We start from the raw sequence: 15,718 nt of genomic DNA, 5'->3' as shown, positions 1-15,718 counted from the left end.
ATCTCATGACGAAATATTTTCATTTCCTATATATACTATGTTGTTGATATGACGCATATGCATTTCATTTCTCAACAAGAAATGTGTTGAGAACGATAATAAAATTCACATGTGGACGCATCCTCATATAACCTTTTGGATGTCTCATTAGATACAATTTCAAATAAATTAGACTCTGTAAAAATTGAGAAAAAACATAAAAATTTATAATATAATTTTTTTTGTAATTTGCCCAGAAAAATTATTCAGGCTCCTTTATCCTCTATATAGATCCTCTATACAGATACATCTATCTCCCACGTAATAATGTGTACAAATATATACAAATATATACATGGCTGGGGAGATCCTACTGCTTCGGCATGTGAATCTGCAGTGGTGTATTAACATGCATTGACAAATCCGGTACTAATTTTAGCTGCAATAAATTTCCAACTTTTCGTAAAAGTTTCTCAAATCTAGATAGATGCAAGTTTGAAATATAACTAGCAAGGGCAGATTATGAAAATTTCAGAATTTACTTTTGTGGGGAGTACCTTTTCAAAATACAGTCGGTCAGCATTTAATTTTCGAATTTGCAAGCACAACCTCATTATATATCCATTAATATGAAATTTAATGCTGTGCAGCATAATTAATAAGATTAAAAACAATATATAAATTGTGTGATAAATCCATCTTTATTTACAGCCACAAAAATGAAAAGGTATTTATAAATAGGCTTTAATGAAATAGCAAATACTTCTTCAACTTGATCAAAAATGAAAAAGATAAATTATAAATAGAAGATAAACTCAGCAAACATGAATTTAGTAACATATCCCTTACCTAAAATAAACTCAGCAAACATGAATTTAGTAACATACATATCCCTTACCCAAAATTTGAACCACCTGATATATCAGAGTTTATTTTATTAATTTCACACTTGCTTAACAGAGGGCTGCAATTATTCCGAGCAATAAATGCATGCATATTATAATGTGTGTGTGTGTGTGTGTGTGTGTGTGTGTGTGTGTTGTGAACAATGTAAACGCACTGCATTAAAGCTTATCTTTCATAGAGTTGAGCACCAATACTAAACTTTAAAATGGAAAAAACAAAATGAAAAAGAAAATACCATGTTTGGGCCGATCACGTAGTTTTCAGCAAGTTTTCTCACATTCCATCTACCGAAAAGAACACTACATTTGCCAGAAGGAGACGTGCACATTTTTTGCTGCCAAGTTTTTCTGAAATATGACTGTACTTTTAATAGTTAAAACTGAGACTTTGCTGTTTATTTTTGTCCTGTAAGGTAACTAGGTTAAATTTGAATTTCAATACTTTTAGTCACGTTAGATTTAGCTCCTTTAGGCGACGGCATAATGTTAGCATAAATGAAAGACTTACATGACTTAGTTTTTACAAACCACAGTATATGGATCCAATTAAAAAAGAAGTTGAAAAAACAATTAGGACCTAGCTCAAAAAAATTGACAGAAACAAAAGGGAATCTAGCACAGAGATCCAATTAAAAAAAACAAAACGAGGAACCAAAATATACGTGTTTATTCCATTTCAAAATAATGAAAATTGTATGGCCTTGAGCACCCTCCAATTAGACGGAAACTGACAGCAGTGGGATTGTGGGAAAGTAAAAAAAAATAGCGGAAAAGAATTAAAAGCATGAATAGAGAAGTGTTACCAAATTGCTACTGTGGCAATGATAGTACAAGCCAACTATCTCCAGGCCCACCAACTAATTCCCTCTGATGGGGGATAAATAGAGGATACCTACAGAAACAAATGCACAGAAAAAGTTGACTAATAAAGAAGCCAATAACAAAGACATATGATGAGCACACATATATGAAACTTAGGACCACAGTCACACAACCATGGAATTTAAGTAACATCGGTCCACAGCTCTATAAAGCTTGCAGACGAGGTTGACAGTTTGAACAGTGCCCCATGCTAAAGTGCGCAGGGGGGGGTGTTGGGTTCATGCAATCAAGACAAAAAGATGATATATGGTGCCACATGTATGTATTCTATTATACATGTACATTGATAATGAGAGATGCTCGTATAGCTTAGCTTAACCACACACATGTCCCGGCACCTCCCCTATTATCTGATTTCAAAGATGACAAGTTTTCATCAAGGTTGGCATTTACCTAATAAAAAACTGGTAAATGTGATACTAGCAATTAGGTGATCATATTAAGTAGACAATAAAACTTTCTGCAGCTCAATTAATATTGCACAAAATTCCATCCACATAAAACAACAAGGACCCCAGACATGAGCGCCCCTACCTCTCCCAAGTATTTCAACAACACATATGAATGCTTCCAACTTGCATCCAGCAGAATGCCTCAATTTATGTGAGGCATGCATCAAAAGTCTACTTCATAATTACAAACTGCAAACATGTTTAGGATTAAAGGAATTTCACTCTCTTAATGTCTTTACCCTCTCTTTGTGCTAATATTTCTAAGATAAGATAGCAATGTATGCTACTCCCTCATTATCAATATTGTTGGATCCAGCATAACAGCAATCAATAGACAAATTGAAAAAAACATACACAATAGGCACTCAAGAATTTAGAGCACGCCCTTTGCATTCCCTAGATGCCACTGTATACTAGTACTATATAATATCACATTTATTTAGCACAGAGGCTATAAACGTTTTATATTGGATACAGAGCTGCATCAGTACCATATATTCAGTCACCAATCTCTTTTGCTTTAATAACAAATTAACTGTATTATGGCCGTATCTAATAGGTAATGGCACAATCAAGTACTGACATTTGATATTATTCAAGATAGTACTAATATGAAGGAGTTCAACTTAGCAAACAGTACCTTTCTTGAGTTGTGAGCATTTATGATCATAAGTTGGATAGATCTCTGCTATAAGAATTGACTGAGTATACAAATATACAATATATCACGGTAAGATACCCATGTTTTACTGAGACAGTTACAACTTACAGGCTCAAGGAGTCATTTCACAACTGTGAAACCTTAAAAATGAGAACTGTTTTAACCAGAAATTCAAGGGTCATCAACCTTCTGTACTCCCAATATAAAACTCAATGCATACAAACCCTAACATACACTGTAAAAATCTTAAAGTAAAGCATTGCCAACAACTATCAAGCATACTGGACTATATATTTGAAATTGTCCACACTAAATGCTGCCTAAATCTTATTGTAAATCACCCTTAGTCTTTCCAGAGTAGATATTTCTATGTTCCATTGATGGTACACCAGCATATACCCACCATATGAGTAAAAAGCAAACTGTAAAGATTCAAGAGGCAGCGCATAAAACTTTCACCAAAAAGAGAAGGGGGATAATCTCTTCAAAATTTTACATATTAGTACCAGTTTCAGATAAGTAGATTATAAAACTGAAGCAAATGGTGTATAAATATATTCAACCTGCAGCACCTGCGACTAATCATCTAAGCTCTTAATGCTGAACTCGAGAAACATGGTCATCCTCAGTGCATCTAGTAAGAAATGAACACTAGGATGCCACTGTGAGCTGTGTGAACCTTGGAAGTGCGTAACCTGTAAATAATTCTGTAATGAGTTTGATAGGGAGCCTAAATCTTTCGGGATCAACTGCAACACTTTACAGGTTTCAGATGTCATAAAAAATCTCAGCTGCTCTGGATAAGCCCAAACAGGTTGGCTGCTTGGTCACTATGTGAAGGCAGTAAAGATAGCTATCTGCATCTAGATATTGTCGGCTCTCCGATTAAATCATTGGTTTCAGCAATACCAGGCAATCAATTTAGCTTTTCAATAAGGGAAAAGGATATTTTAGTGGTATTGAAAACCTATTAGATGGACTGAGAAATGAATGCATAAGTACATATCTAACGGTTGTGCGATTGACATCGTCTCACCCCAGCAGAGAACAGAGAATGCAGATAATGTTGTAACTGTGAAATGAAAGTGATGAAAATTCGAAAGGTGATGCAAAATTCAAATAGAGAGGCAAACATTTTCACTAAGAAGAACTTCATCCATCGAGCAGTAAGAATCATTCCTGAATAATTTTGATCTCCACAAATCTCAATCAGACTCCAAGTACGTCCTAGTGATACAGAGCTAGGAACTATGGCAAACCCTACAGCAACTAAAACTCCTCCGTAAACAAACACTAACGTCTCTATAATCATGAGAATTCATTCCACTTGAAATCTGAAACATTTCACACCATCAGAACAGTCTAACGAATGCAAAATTCATTTCACTAAACCCGAAATAAACTAACCCAATAACAGGCAAAAACAAAAGGTTTAAAACTAAACATCAAATGTCCGGCTTGTGCGCACTGAATTTTCCCGTATCCCAAAAAAACAGTAGGCGTAGAAAAAATGCCAAGGGAATTAGGGAAACAGTTTAGCGCGCGGCTTGCTTTTGTTTTTGATCTGCAACTTTCATTTCTCTTAATTATTTTCAAGTCGTTTAATTGCAGGCTTTTCGCGCGAAAAAACATGAACAACAATTTGGGCTCACAAACCTAATCATTAATGGCCCAAAAGTCCAGCCCATACAACAATTTCTTTAGGACCCTTTCACTGTCCCTTTTAGCAAATGCACAGAATTAATTCTTGGCCAGATTTCAAATGGTATGGCCCACCTATTTTGAATTATATCCATGTATTCAGTATCCATGAATTAAGATCCATAAATAAAAGTGATATTTCTTTTTTTCCGGTAAGAGGACGAAAAAAACCTCCAAATATTTTCATAATTCCGAGCCATACCCTTCAACCTCCAAAAGCTGTGGAAAATCATTTTCATCTCAAATTTTACAGGCACCACCACCTTCGTTGTAGCTACCGCTACCTCCATATCCACAGCTTCCACCTCTACTTCCACCTTTGTTGTCGCCGCCTCCACGTTTGCTTCTCTGCACAGATGGGGAAACGAAAATTGAAGGGAGCCCGCTGCCTCGCTCTGGCCCTAACGCTCACCTGGATCGAAGCCCTATGCAGCGGCTGCCACGCACTTTCAGAGAAATCCGCCGCGGTGGTATCAGAAACCAACGGTGGTGTGGCGGTATGCATCTCCCCTCATCGGATTTCCCATCCCCGCCATTGTCGCCATGAGAAACTACCCAGCCATTGCCGCCGTAAGGTGTGCACAAATTCTCGATTTGGAGGGGAATCTAAAAATTTGGGGGCAAAAATGTCTTTTCGATGTCCAAGTCCCTCAATTCTGGGCTCCCAAGAATTGAAAACCACCCATTTGGTGAGATTTATTGCAAGAGCAATTCTGATGAACAGTTGCGGGCTGAGCCCCATGCCTGGGCCTTCCATAAATTTAACAAACAACCTGAACAACAGAATTTGATCAATATCCAAATCTGGTCATATCTGATAAACTGAACATGCCCTTAGGTTTATTTGCTAATTATTTGTACTCCATTCCTCAAATATTTGTATATCAGCTCTAAAATTTTCTAATATGACTAAAGATAGTATATAAACGAATATTATATACACGAATATCAGCTCTGAAAAAAGGGGGCTACGATAGTAGTTATTTATAATCAATCATTATTATTCACCTCTTGGGTCCTGTAACAACACAGAAAACCATTCAATTATTAACTAAATAACTAAAATCATTACAAAAAATAATTACTAAAGTAAAATAGGGTGTTGATATTGAATAATAATCAAAAGGACATCATAGTCAAATACCTTTAACCTTGGAATTCGAAAATGTTTAGATACTTCTAGACAAATAAACTAATATGAATCATGTTCAACATAAAGTAAACTAGAGAAATCTTTTACTATAAAAAATTATGTCTATTTTAGTCTTCCTTTAATTATTATACAAACAACACTATACGGAAATACGTAGAATTTTAAACACCTGTACCCATAATGATTAATTTATTGAATTAAAATGATAATTTCACGTTCATTTTCACTATCTAGGCGATAAATTTTGCTTGTATTTATAAAGTTCAGTCAATCGTTATTCACTGTTTGTATAATTTAAGTTCATTGATGGAACCATTATCTTTATATTGGATGTCTAAATTGTTATTAATGTTTTTGAGTCTTTCCGGTGTCATCAGCACGTGCGATACAAGCAAGCCAATAGGTCTTTCCGGTGTCATCGCCACGTGCGATACAAGCAATAGAGATTGTTGCGAAAGAGAAATGGACTAAAATGCAACTTAATACCAACATATCAAAATAGGGAGTATATCTTCTGCTCGACTAATCACGACATGAATCATATAAATGCTTGAAGACATATTTTTCAGCATATTATTATCTCAAGTAAGCACAAGTATTTGGTCCATTAGCTTGAGTAACTTTTAATAGACATTAACAAGTAATGAAGTAACGCTCTAACGATATTTTATTGATAGACTTCGATTAAAATTAGTAAAGTTATCAAATTATAGAAATTACCATAGATTTTAGGATATTGAAAAGTTTCAATCTTCTTATCTTATTAAGGTGGTGTTCGGTTTTCAAGATAAAATAATACTAAGATACAATCTAGGATTGTATCTTGGTAGGGGGTTAGTTATGACTAATTATCTAATGATTATCCATTGAGATAACGTTCGGTTGTCATGATTAATATCATGAGACTATCCATCTAGGATTAAGTTGTGAGATTATTTTAGTTGGAGGGGGAGGCTATGACTAATTACCATGAGACAATCCATCTAGGATTAAGTTGAATGGTTCAATCTTATGAACCAAACATGATACATATTTAATCATGAGATTTAATCTTGCCAACCGAACACCCCCTGAGTTGTGGGGTTGAATCTCATGAACTAACCACATTACAAATTTAATCCCGGATACAATCTTGCAAACCTAACACCCACTAAAAAAAAGATTGACCAATTTATAATCCATATTTTATTTTATTACCGAAACATCCTTCTATGCTCCAAACTATGTACACATAATCATCGAAAGTTATTTTCCATTTATAAGCAGTTCTCTTTTGGTGTTATTTCGGAAGGCCCACATACTAAACATGATGCATGGCCATAAAATAAAAGCCCATTCGATAAATTTTACGGCCCATCAGAATTGCGTAAACCCTAGTATAAGGCGTTTCCCTCTCCTAAAGCCTTTCTCCACCTCCATTTCCCACACAAATCCGCAGTGAGGCTACTGAAACAATCGCAAAATGCCTGCGGGTCACGGTTTGAGGTCGCGCACCAGAGACTCCTTCTCCCGCGCCTTCAGGAAGAAGGGTCCTACCCATCTCACCACCTACCTTCGGATCTTCAAAATCGGCGATTATGTCGACGTTAAGGTTAACGGATCCATCCACAAGGGTATGCCTCACAAGTTTTACCATGGCCGCACCGGTCGCGTCTGGAACGTCACCAAGCGCGCTGTCGGTGTTGAAGTCAACAAACAGGTATGCTGTCTTTTGAGCTTGCTTTTTAACCCTAATTTCCGTTGCTCCAGTTGTGTTTCTGATTTTTTTTTGTCTCTTGCTGAAAAATCTGCTTTTTTGAGCTGTGATATTGGTATTGTTTGTCATAGTAGTTTTGTATTTGGTTAGGACCTTTTGCGGATGATAATACTATGATTTAACAATTTGAGAAATTAGAGTTGTATGTTGATTCTGGAGCTCCAACATTTCTAATTCGAAATCCGTGTTATACATTAATAAATTAGTAGAACGGTTAGTTTTATGTTTGAAACTGGATCTCTTTTGAAGATTGTATATCCTAATTTGGCTAATTTGGAATCGTAAATTGACCATGTATCTTTGTGAGACTAGAAGCTTGTATGATGCGTTAATCGGTGTAAACAGCGTTTGAATTCATTTGTGATACATTCCCTGATGTTCTATTTCTAATCGGTGATTCCTTGTATGCTTAAGCATAGATGAATATTTGATACATTAACTCTACTTCTTTTTCCTAAATGGCATTTCCATTCCTTGCATGCCGTTGCAGTGAAACTTGGTGTAGTACATTTATATAGTAGGAGTATCTGCTTATCTAGCAGAGTTTGGTTAAAATGCTGTGTTTCTTGTTTGTGGTAAAGGTTGGAAACAGGATCATTAGGAAGAGGATTCATGTTCGTGTGGAGCACGTCCAACCTTCGAGATGCCATGAGGAGATCCAAGAGAGGATCAAGAAGAACGACAAATTGAAGGCTGAGGCGAAGGCTCAGGGCAAAATCATCAGCACCAAGAGACAGCCAGAGGGACCCAAGCCCGGTTTCATGGTGGAGGGTGCTACACTAGAGACCGTCACTCCCATTCCATACGACGTGGTTAATGATCTCAAGGGTGGTTACTAAGACTGAGTATTTATTTATCTTATGTCTTGTGATTTTCCTTTTCTTATATTATCGCATAAGACTTGTGTGCTCTTTTTTCTTTGGCAATCAACTCAAGACCAATTTTGGCCTAAATGATATAATTAGTTGCATCTCTCTTAAATTGAGATTTAGATGTCTGAATTTATATTTGTTCGTATTTAACCAAATATTCTGTTTAAATAAGAGCATAGAATAATAGATCATTCATCCCACCTACAGAATGCTGTTTGCAGGCCATATTCACATTCAACAACTATACCTATGGCTATGCTATCTATGTCTTTTCTTTTTTTTACTAATTTAAAAATATTTTAATTATGTCTATTGTTGTAGTTCTCATTTATTAAAATCTTTATCGCTATTTAGTTTTACAATGATTTTTATTTTGCGTATGAAATCACATACAATATCATGCAAATGTATCCTTTTTTTTATTGATTTCTCCCCCTATCAAAGATAGGAAAAGTGGAAACAGAAACTCAATATGATCACCAACATTAACATAAAATATTCTGAGATCGTAGACCTTTTTTTGCTCTCCTTTGTTCTTTTTTTTTTTAAAACAATTGACGTATTATCCTCTTTATAAGTTACTTTTTCTATCACAATCCATAAATGAGTTAATTTTTTTTTATTTGATTCATTAATTATATTTTTTTTTCATTTTGATCAATGCACAAAAATTGTCTATTTTAATTTTTGGTAAATTTTTTTAATAAAGTGAAGTGATTATACTTTTTATGAATAATATTTTAATCACCTTTTCTCTCTATTTTTTTATATTTTGTTAATTTTATATTAAAACTGGCCGCATACATTATTAACCTGGAGAGATTGGTTGCAAACAGTAAGTAAATGTACTCTTAGAACATACATATCAAATCCAAATTGAATAAAGTTAAAGAAAATTAAGACATGGTTAATAGGTTACTTTCGAAGGTACGAAGTCCTTCCTATTAATATGTGCGTAATGTTTGGTAATTTTTCCGAATAATGAAGTGAATTATATTTTTATTAATAATATTTTAATCACTTTTTACTCTATTTTTATATCTTTGTTGATTTTATATTAAAACTGGTTGCGTCCACTATTAACATGAAGAGATTGCGGACAAAAAGAGTAATTAAACTCTTAAATCATGAAATTTGTTGCGGAGGAAGAGAGTAATCGTACTCTTAAAACATACTCCCTCAGTTCGCGAATAGGAGTCCCATTAATTTTCTGCACAGGTTTTGAAAAATGTTAAGGAAAGTGGGTGGAAAAAAGTGATTGAAATATGGGGTCCCTCTTGTATATATTAGTTTTAAATGTTATGTGCGTGTAATGAGTATGTGGAATGTGAGGTCTCTTTACCATTTATAGTAACAATGAACTGAGACTCCTATTCGTAGACGGACTAAAATAGAAAAATGAGACTCCTATTCGCTGACGTAGGGAGTGCATGTCAGATTCAAATTAAATAAAGTTAATAAAATGGAAAATTAAGACATACTGAATATGTTACTTTTGAAGGTACGTTGTCATTTCCATTAATATGTGAGTGATTTTTGGTAATTTTTCTGAATATAATGAACTGAATTATATTTTTTTATTTTTAGTATTTCAATCATTTTTTCTCTCTATTTTTATATTTTACTCATTTTATATGATCGTATTAAGAGATTGGTTGCAAACAAATAGAGTAATTAAACTCCAAATTAAGAAATTAGTTGGAAAAGAAGAAAGTCATTGAACTCTTCAAAGTACATATATCAAATTTAAATTGAATAAAGTTTAAAAAATAAAAAATTATGTACTACTATTATGAAGTAATCCTTCAATAAAAATGCGTTGAATAAAGTTTAAAAAAAAGAAAAATTAAGACAATAGATCCTTCCCATTAATATGTGCGTGTGATAACATCATCTTCATCTATTACTACACCAGTCTTTTCAGGTAAAACCCTAAACAGATCCCCCGTTTTCTTCTCTCCATCTCTCTTTAAAAGTCCAACCCAATTATCTCTCGGCACTCGCATGCAAGGTTGCCGGCGCAGCTCCTTACCAATCTTTTCTCTTTGAATCTCCCAATCCCCTCATCCAAATCCAAGTAGCCGAAAGATCTCCAAGCTTGCTCATTTGAATAGATTAATCCATCGATTCTGTAATTGGCTAGGATTTCGAGATAGCAAGGCTGGCGACTGACGAGGGCCACTGGTGATGGCGGATCCGCCAGGACCGCCACAAGTCCGCCGACAGTTTGTGCTAGAATCTTCGATTTCTTTGGATTTAGGGTTTGAAACGAAGTTGAAAGAAGGGAGGGAGGATTTTAAGTTGCTACAGCCGAGGATAAAATGCTGAGCGTGGGGCGGGTGCACCTGCCGTCTGATATACCGATTGTGGGGTGCGAGTTGACGCCGTATGTACTTTTGAGGCGCCCCGATAAGAGCGTTGTGACTGAGGATGTTACTGAGTTCAATCCCATCGATGGCCATTTCTTGAGATATAGATGGTGAGTTCGTTATTTTTTATCTACTTTGTGCCACGAGTTATGTTAGCTAGTTTCTTCTTCATGTGTAACTGCCAAATGCTGAGGCTTTACAAATCGAGGAATTGATTTTATTTTACACGACTTCCTTCTGAAATTCCACACGTAGTGTGCAAGTCACGATCTTAGAATTGCAAATAAAATATGTTAGCTGTGGTTAATTTGCTCAGTGAATTATGTTTCTTATGTTTCATTGGCTGTTTTAAGAAGTGCATCTTAATACCTGGAGTTCCTTCTTCAACATGTTACTTTGCCTCCTCTTTTTAGTTTATTATTGTGTTTGTTTTCTTTTCTGCTGCTATCCTGTGCTTTGTTTTTAGCTTTTTGCTTCACACTTGGATATGCTGCCTTTTAACTTTATGTGTTACTTCGTAAAGTTTATGGAGTGATTACTGTAAAGGATTTAATGATGTTACATACTAACTCCATTTTTACTGTCAATTGCTGTATTGGTGATTAAACATGTGGCTTGACCGCCCGTTGCTACTATTAAAAACTGATGCTTTCTTGTTTTGAAAGGAGGGCTCAGAAGAATTTCATTGTGTATGTGGATGTGACTTTTATGATCAATTATTGTATATTTGATGCAGGTACCGCGTGCAGAGTGATAGAAATGTTGCAGTTTGTAGTGTTCACCCAACAGAACAAGCTACATTACAATGCCTTGGGTGTCTTAAGGCCAAATTACCTGTTTCGAAGAGTTACCATTGTTCTCCCAAGTGTTTTTGTGATTCCTGGCAACATCATCGTGTTCTGCATGAGCGTGCTGCTAGTGCGGTAAATGAAAATGGAAATGAGGAGGAAGAAGTTTTTGGGCGATTTAATAGTACTGGTGGTACAACATCGAGTATGGTTAGTATGAGTACATCTCAATCAAACCCCAGCTTTTCAAATGGCACAACTGCTTTGTATCCTGCTGCAGTTACCCAGAAGAATGGTGGTGAGACATGGTTTGAAGTTGGACGTTCGAAGACTTATACACCTACAGCCGATGATGTTGGTCATGTCCTCAGATTTGAGTGTGTTGTGGTAGATGCTGAAACCAATTTAGCTGTGGGAGCTCCAGTAGCCTTATCAACTTCCCGTGTGATTCCAGCTCCATCTCCTATTCCACGACGCTTGATTTCTGTGAGTGGGATGGATGTTTCTGGGCATCTAGATATGGATGTTCGCATTTCTTCTGGAGGGACATTTACTGCACTCTCATACAACATCTTATCTGATGCATATGCTACAAATGAGCTCTACAGCTACTGCCCCACTTGGGCTCTCTCTTGGACCTACCGCAGGCAAAACCTTTTAAGAGAAATAGTTGGTTACCGTGCCGACATTGTTTGCCTTCAGGAGGTAAAAGACCCAGTGGGGGATCAATTTATGCCTTTCATAGCTTTATTAATTATGGGTCTCCATTCTTTCTAATTTGAATTTGTAGAATATTGTATAGGTTTTAGATCAAGGAATAAACAAAATTATTTGTGTAATTTATCTAATGGCTGCTGTTAGGTCATGCTTGACCCAGTATTAATGAAGTTTGACATCTTCTCTTGTGTCAGGTTCAAAGCAATCATTTTGAGGAGTTTTTTGCACCTGAGCTGGATAAATATGGTTATCAAGCTTTATTTAAAAGGAAAACGGCAGAGGTTTTTAGCGGGAACATGAATACACTTGATGGCTGTGCAACTTTCTTTCGCCGTGATAGATTTTCACATGTCAAAAAATATGAGGTGGTTGAAATTCCTAAAATGCATCTAACATGCTCCGAGCCTTTCTTTTTGTTTTAATCATATGTACAGCTAACTGCTAGTTGGGGTTTTTCAATGTTTTATTCATAAATTTTTTAAATGCAGGTTGAGTTTAACAAAGCTGCGCAGTCTCTGACTGATGCTGTGATTCCACCTGCACAGAAGAAAAATGCCTTGAATCGACTGGTGAAGGTATTCATGAACTTCATAATTATATTGGTTTCTCGAGTGTTTCTATAGTTTTGCATTCTCTCATCAGCTATCTTCTAGGCATAATAACTTGTTATACTCTTCTGGCATACAGGATAATGTTGCTTTGATTTTAGTTCTTGAAGCCAAGTTCGGAAACCAGGCAGTTGATAGCCCTGGGAAGCGTCAGCTTGTTTGTGTGGTAAGATTTCCAAATACATCAGCAACAAACATAACATTTGGTTTTAAAATTTAACTGCAAAGCTTGGCTCATGGATTGAGAACGAGGTTTCTTGACTGTGATTTCTCCCTTACCAAGGGCAGATTTTTGTTTTCAGTGGTCTTAATCATGATTTTTACTAATAGTCCCGTTGATATGGATTTCCTTTTATTTATTCCTTCAAAATGGTCAAAAGTGTTTGAATTTTTGATGCTTCCTTCGGATATAATCTTATTCCTTGTGGCTTACTTTGTAATGTGGTAAATGCTTTTTATAATGCATTGTTTTTATTTAATGTCTTGTCTAGTCGACTTGGTGTAACATCTGATAACTAGTAACCTTCTTATGTTTCTGAACACAGGCAAACACACATGTAAATATGCACCAAGATTTGAAGGATGTTCGGCTTTGGCAGGTTTATTATGAGTGATCCCCTCTCTTGGCATGGTTCCTTTCTGAAGTTCACTCACTTTGTTTAAGTTGCGTTATGCTTTGTGCATATCAGGTCCACACGCTGCTGAAGGGCCTGGAAAAAATTGCTGCAAGTGCAAATATACCGATGTTGGTGTGTGGGGATTTCAACTCAGTGCCTGGAAGGTGCTTTAGCTATTTTCATTATCACGTGGTTTCTAAGTTTGCATGCATAAAGTAGCCTGGGTCACTGGATTAGCAAGTGATCAGTAACGCGTTATTTGTTGCAAAGTACAGTGCTCCTCATGCTCTCCTGGCTATGGGAAAAGTCGATCCAGCTCATCAAGATTTAACTGTAGACCCACTTGTAATTCTTCGACCCATCAACAAACTAACACATCAGCTGCCATTGGTACCACTTCACAGTGACTGTTGAATATGTACTTACCAAAACTTGTGTTCGTACATATACTGATTTATTTTTTTTGGCATCGTACATTAGGTTAGTGCTTACTCGTCCTTTGGAAGAGCTGGGGTTGGTCTTGGACTGGAGCAGAGAAGAAAAATGGATCCTGCTACCAATGAACCCCTTTTTACAAACTGCACACGGGATTTTATTGGAACTCATGATTATATATTCTATTCAGGTATTATTGAGCTCCTCCTTCAATAGCACAATCTTTATATTTCTGGATTGATTTTTATCTGATGTACATTATGGTGATGGTGATCTTTTAAATTCGATGAAGTTAGACCATAACTTGCTTTATCCGTGTAGCTGATTCCTTAACCGTGGAGTCTCTGTTGGAGCTGGTGGATGAGGAGAGTTTGCGCAAAGATACTGCTCTTCCATCTCCTGAGTGGTCATCGGATCACATAGCACTCTTAGCTGAATTCCGCTGCAAATCTAGGACTAGACGTTAACCGATGGGGTATGATATTTCTTGTTGCGGCTTACATTTTCCATCAAAATTGTCTCTCCGTGGTTATACTGGCTTTCATGTCTGGAGGAGAATCGTTTATTTGAAATTATGATTCTTACCTTTCGATTTGTACACTGCAGGTCGTTCCACCCAAAGGAGGAGTTCGAGTGGTGACACACTATTTAAGAAGAGGATAAGGAAAGTGATTGTAACGATGAAATCATTCTACATGCTGATTGTACCCCCCTTGTATCATGCAACCTTCTGTCTCAAGGAAAATTTATTTATGATAATGTTATCATTAGTTTGCCATTTTTAACATTCTTGAAATCGAAATGTGCTGTTGTTCCACTACCTACCCCTTTGCCTGAGATCCTCTTTTTCTTTCAAGAACTATAACTGTGTAAAATGAATCATACAATCTGCAAAATGATGCATTTTTTGTTCGATATAAGATTTTATGAAGTGTTGCTATAATAAAGTAGAAAAAATAGTGTTCTTGAGTGGGAAATGTGAGAATTTTAGATCGACGAGCTACTACTGTGTTTTAATGTTTTAAGTTTCTTCGAAGGATTGGTGCAAACGTGGATTTCAGAAGTAACATGTCATTGTGATCTATTCATCACTAAAACTTGTAAAAATCACCCAAAAAAAGACTTAAATCCTTCTTCAAGAAAACACTATCCAAGATGCAAATAAGTGATCAAAGCTGCAGCATGTGTATAAAGCACCAAACAAAAGACGTAAAACACATAGTACTACATATCAGAAATGGCCGGGAAAGTTTTAGCCTCAAGTTTGATGATGCTAATGATGTTTTGTCGTTCGAGTTCTGATTTTGCGCAGGACAAGAAAGTGTGCCAACAGCAATTAGTTAACCTATCTTCATGTCTCAATTTTGTCACTGGAGATGCCAAAGCTCCTTCCCCAGCTTGCTGCACCGAGCTACACAAAGACATCGAACAAATCCAAATGCTGTCTCTGCGACCTTGTTAGAGACAGGAACGAGCCCAGCCTTGGTTCAAGCTCAATGCCACTCGAGCTTTGAGCCTTAATTCCTTGTGTAAAACCAACTCAAACGCTACAATTTGTCCCGGTATGTAACTGTACTCCATCAACTTAGATATCCTGCTCAAGTTAAAACTTTTCTTTTGTTCAATCTTGTTGGTATGAGCAGAACTCTTGCACCTATCCCCGAACTTGCCCGAGGCTCAGATATTTGAGCAATTTGGCAATAGTACACGTGCTGGAGGTTAGCTTACTTTCTCTTCTTTTTACCATATTTAATTTCTTTGTTTCTCTCCCTCTCTGTCTCACTTGCCAGTGTCAGACATTGCCTAGTTCAGCCACTAAGTTG

The 15,718-nt window shown here is 36.2% G+C and overlaps 2 protein-coding genes, 1 long non-coding RNA gene and 1 pseudogene across 4 annotated transcripts; 3 read left to right on the top strand and 1 right to left on the bottom strand.

Moving 5' to 3' along the window:
* Positions 1-184: 184 nt before the first annotated feature.
* Positions 185-5,429, bottom strand: LOC121794348. Of its 2 annotated transcripts, none has more exons than XR_006049283.1 (2): positions 1,688-5,429; positions 185-418 (listed from the first exon to the last, which is right to left on the bottom strand). It is a non-coding gene; the product is annotated as an uncharacterized LOC121794348 (long non-coding RNA). The 2 variants fall into 2 exon arrangements; XR_006049282.1 differs by lacking the exon at positions 1,688-5,429 and adding an exon at positions 1,121-1,681.
* Positions 5,430-7,126: 1,697 nt separating this feature from the next.
* On the top strand, positions 7,127-8,470 carry LOC121797246 (60S ribosomal protein L21-1-like). Its single transcript, XM_042196001.1, has 2 exons — positions 7,127-7,432; positions 8,071-8,470. The coding sequence occupies exons 1-2, from the start codon at positions 7,196-7,198 to the stop codon at positions 8,326-8,328; spliced, it is 495 nt and encodes a 164-aa protein (XP_042051935.1). The 5' UTR covers positions 7,127-7,195; the 3' UTR covers positions 8,329-8,470.
* Positions 8,471-10,260: 1,790 nt separating this feature from the next.
* LOC121794343 (carbon catabolite repressor protein 4 homolog 1-like) lies at positions 10,261-14,654 on the top strand. Its single transcript, XM_042192463.1, has 11 exons — positions 10,261-10,840; positions 11,467-12,223; positions 12,430-12,600; positions 12,724-12,810; positions 12,923-13,009; positions 13,389-13,442; positions 13,533-13,624; positions 13,736-13,850; positions 13,941-14,085; positions 14,217-14,370; positions 14,502-14,654. The coding sequence occupies exons 1-10, from the start codon at positions 10,683-10,685 to the stop codon at positions 14,360-14,362; spliced, it is 1,812 nt and encodes a 603-aa protein (XP_042048397.1). The 5' UTR covers positions 10,261-10,682; the 3' UTR covers positions 14,363-14,370; positions 14,502-14,654.
* A 478-nt stretch (positions 14,655-15,132) lies between these two features.
* Positions 15,133-15,618, top strand: LOC121795544 (annotated as a pseudogene).
* The last annotated feature ends 100 nt before the right edge of the window (positions 15,619-15,718 follow it).

The sequence above is a fragment of the Salvia splendens genome, chromosome 3 (assembly GCF_004379255.2).
Source record: "Salvia splendens isolate huo1 chromosome 3, SspV2, whole genome shotgun sequence".
Classification (NCBI taxonomy): Eukaryota; Viridiplantae; Streptophyta; class Magnoliopsida; order Lamiales; family Lamiaceae; genus Salvia; species Salvia splendens.
This window is presented reverse-complemented; position numbering and strand designations above follow the sequence as displayed.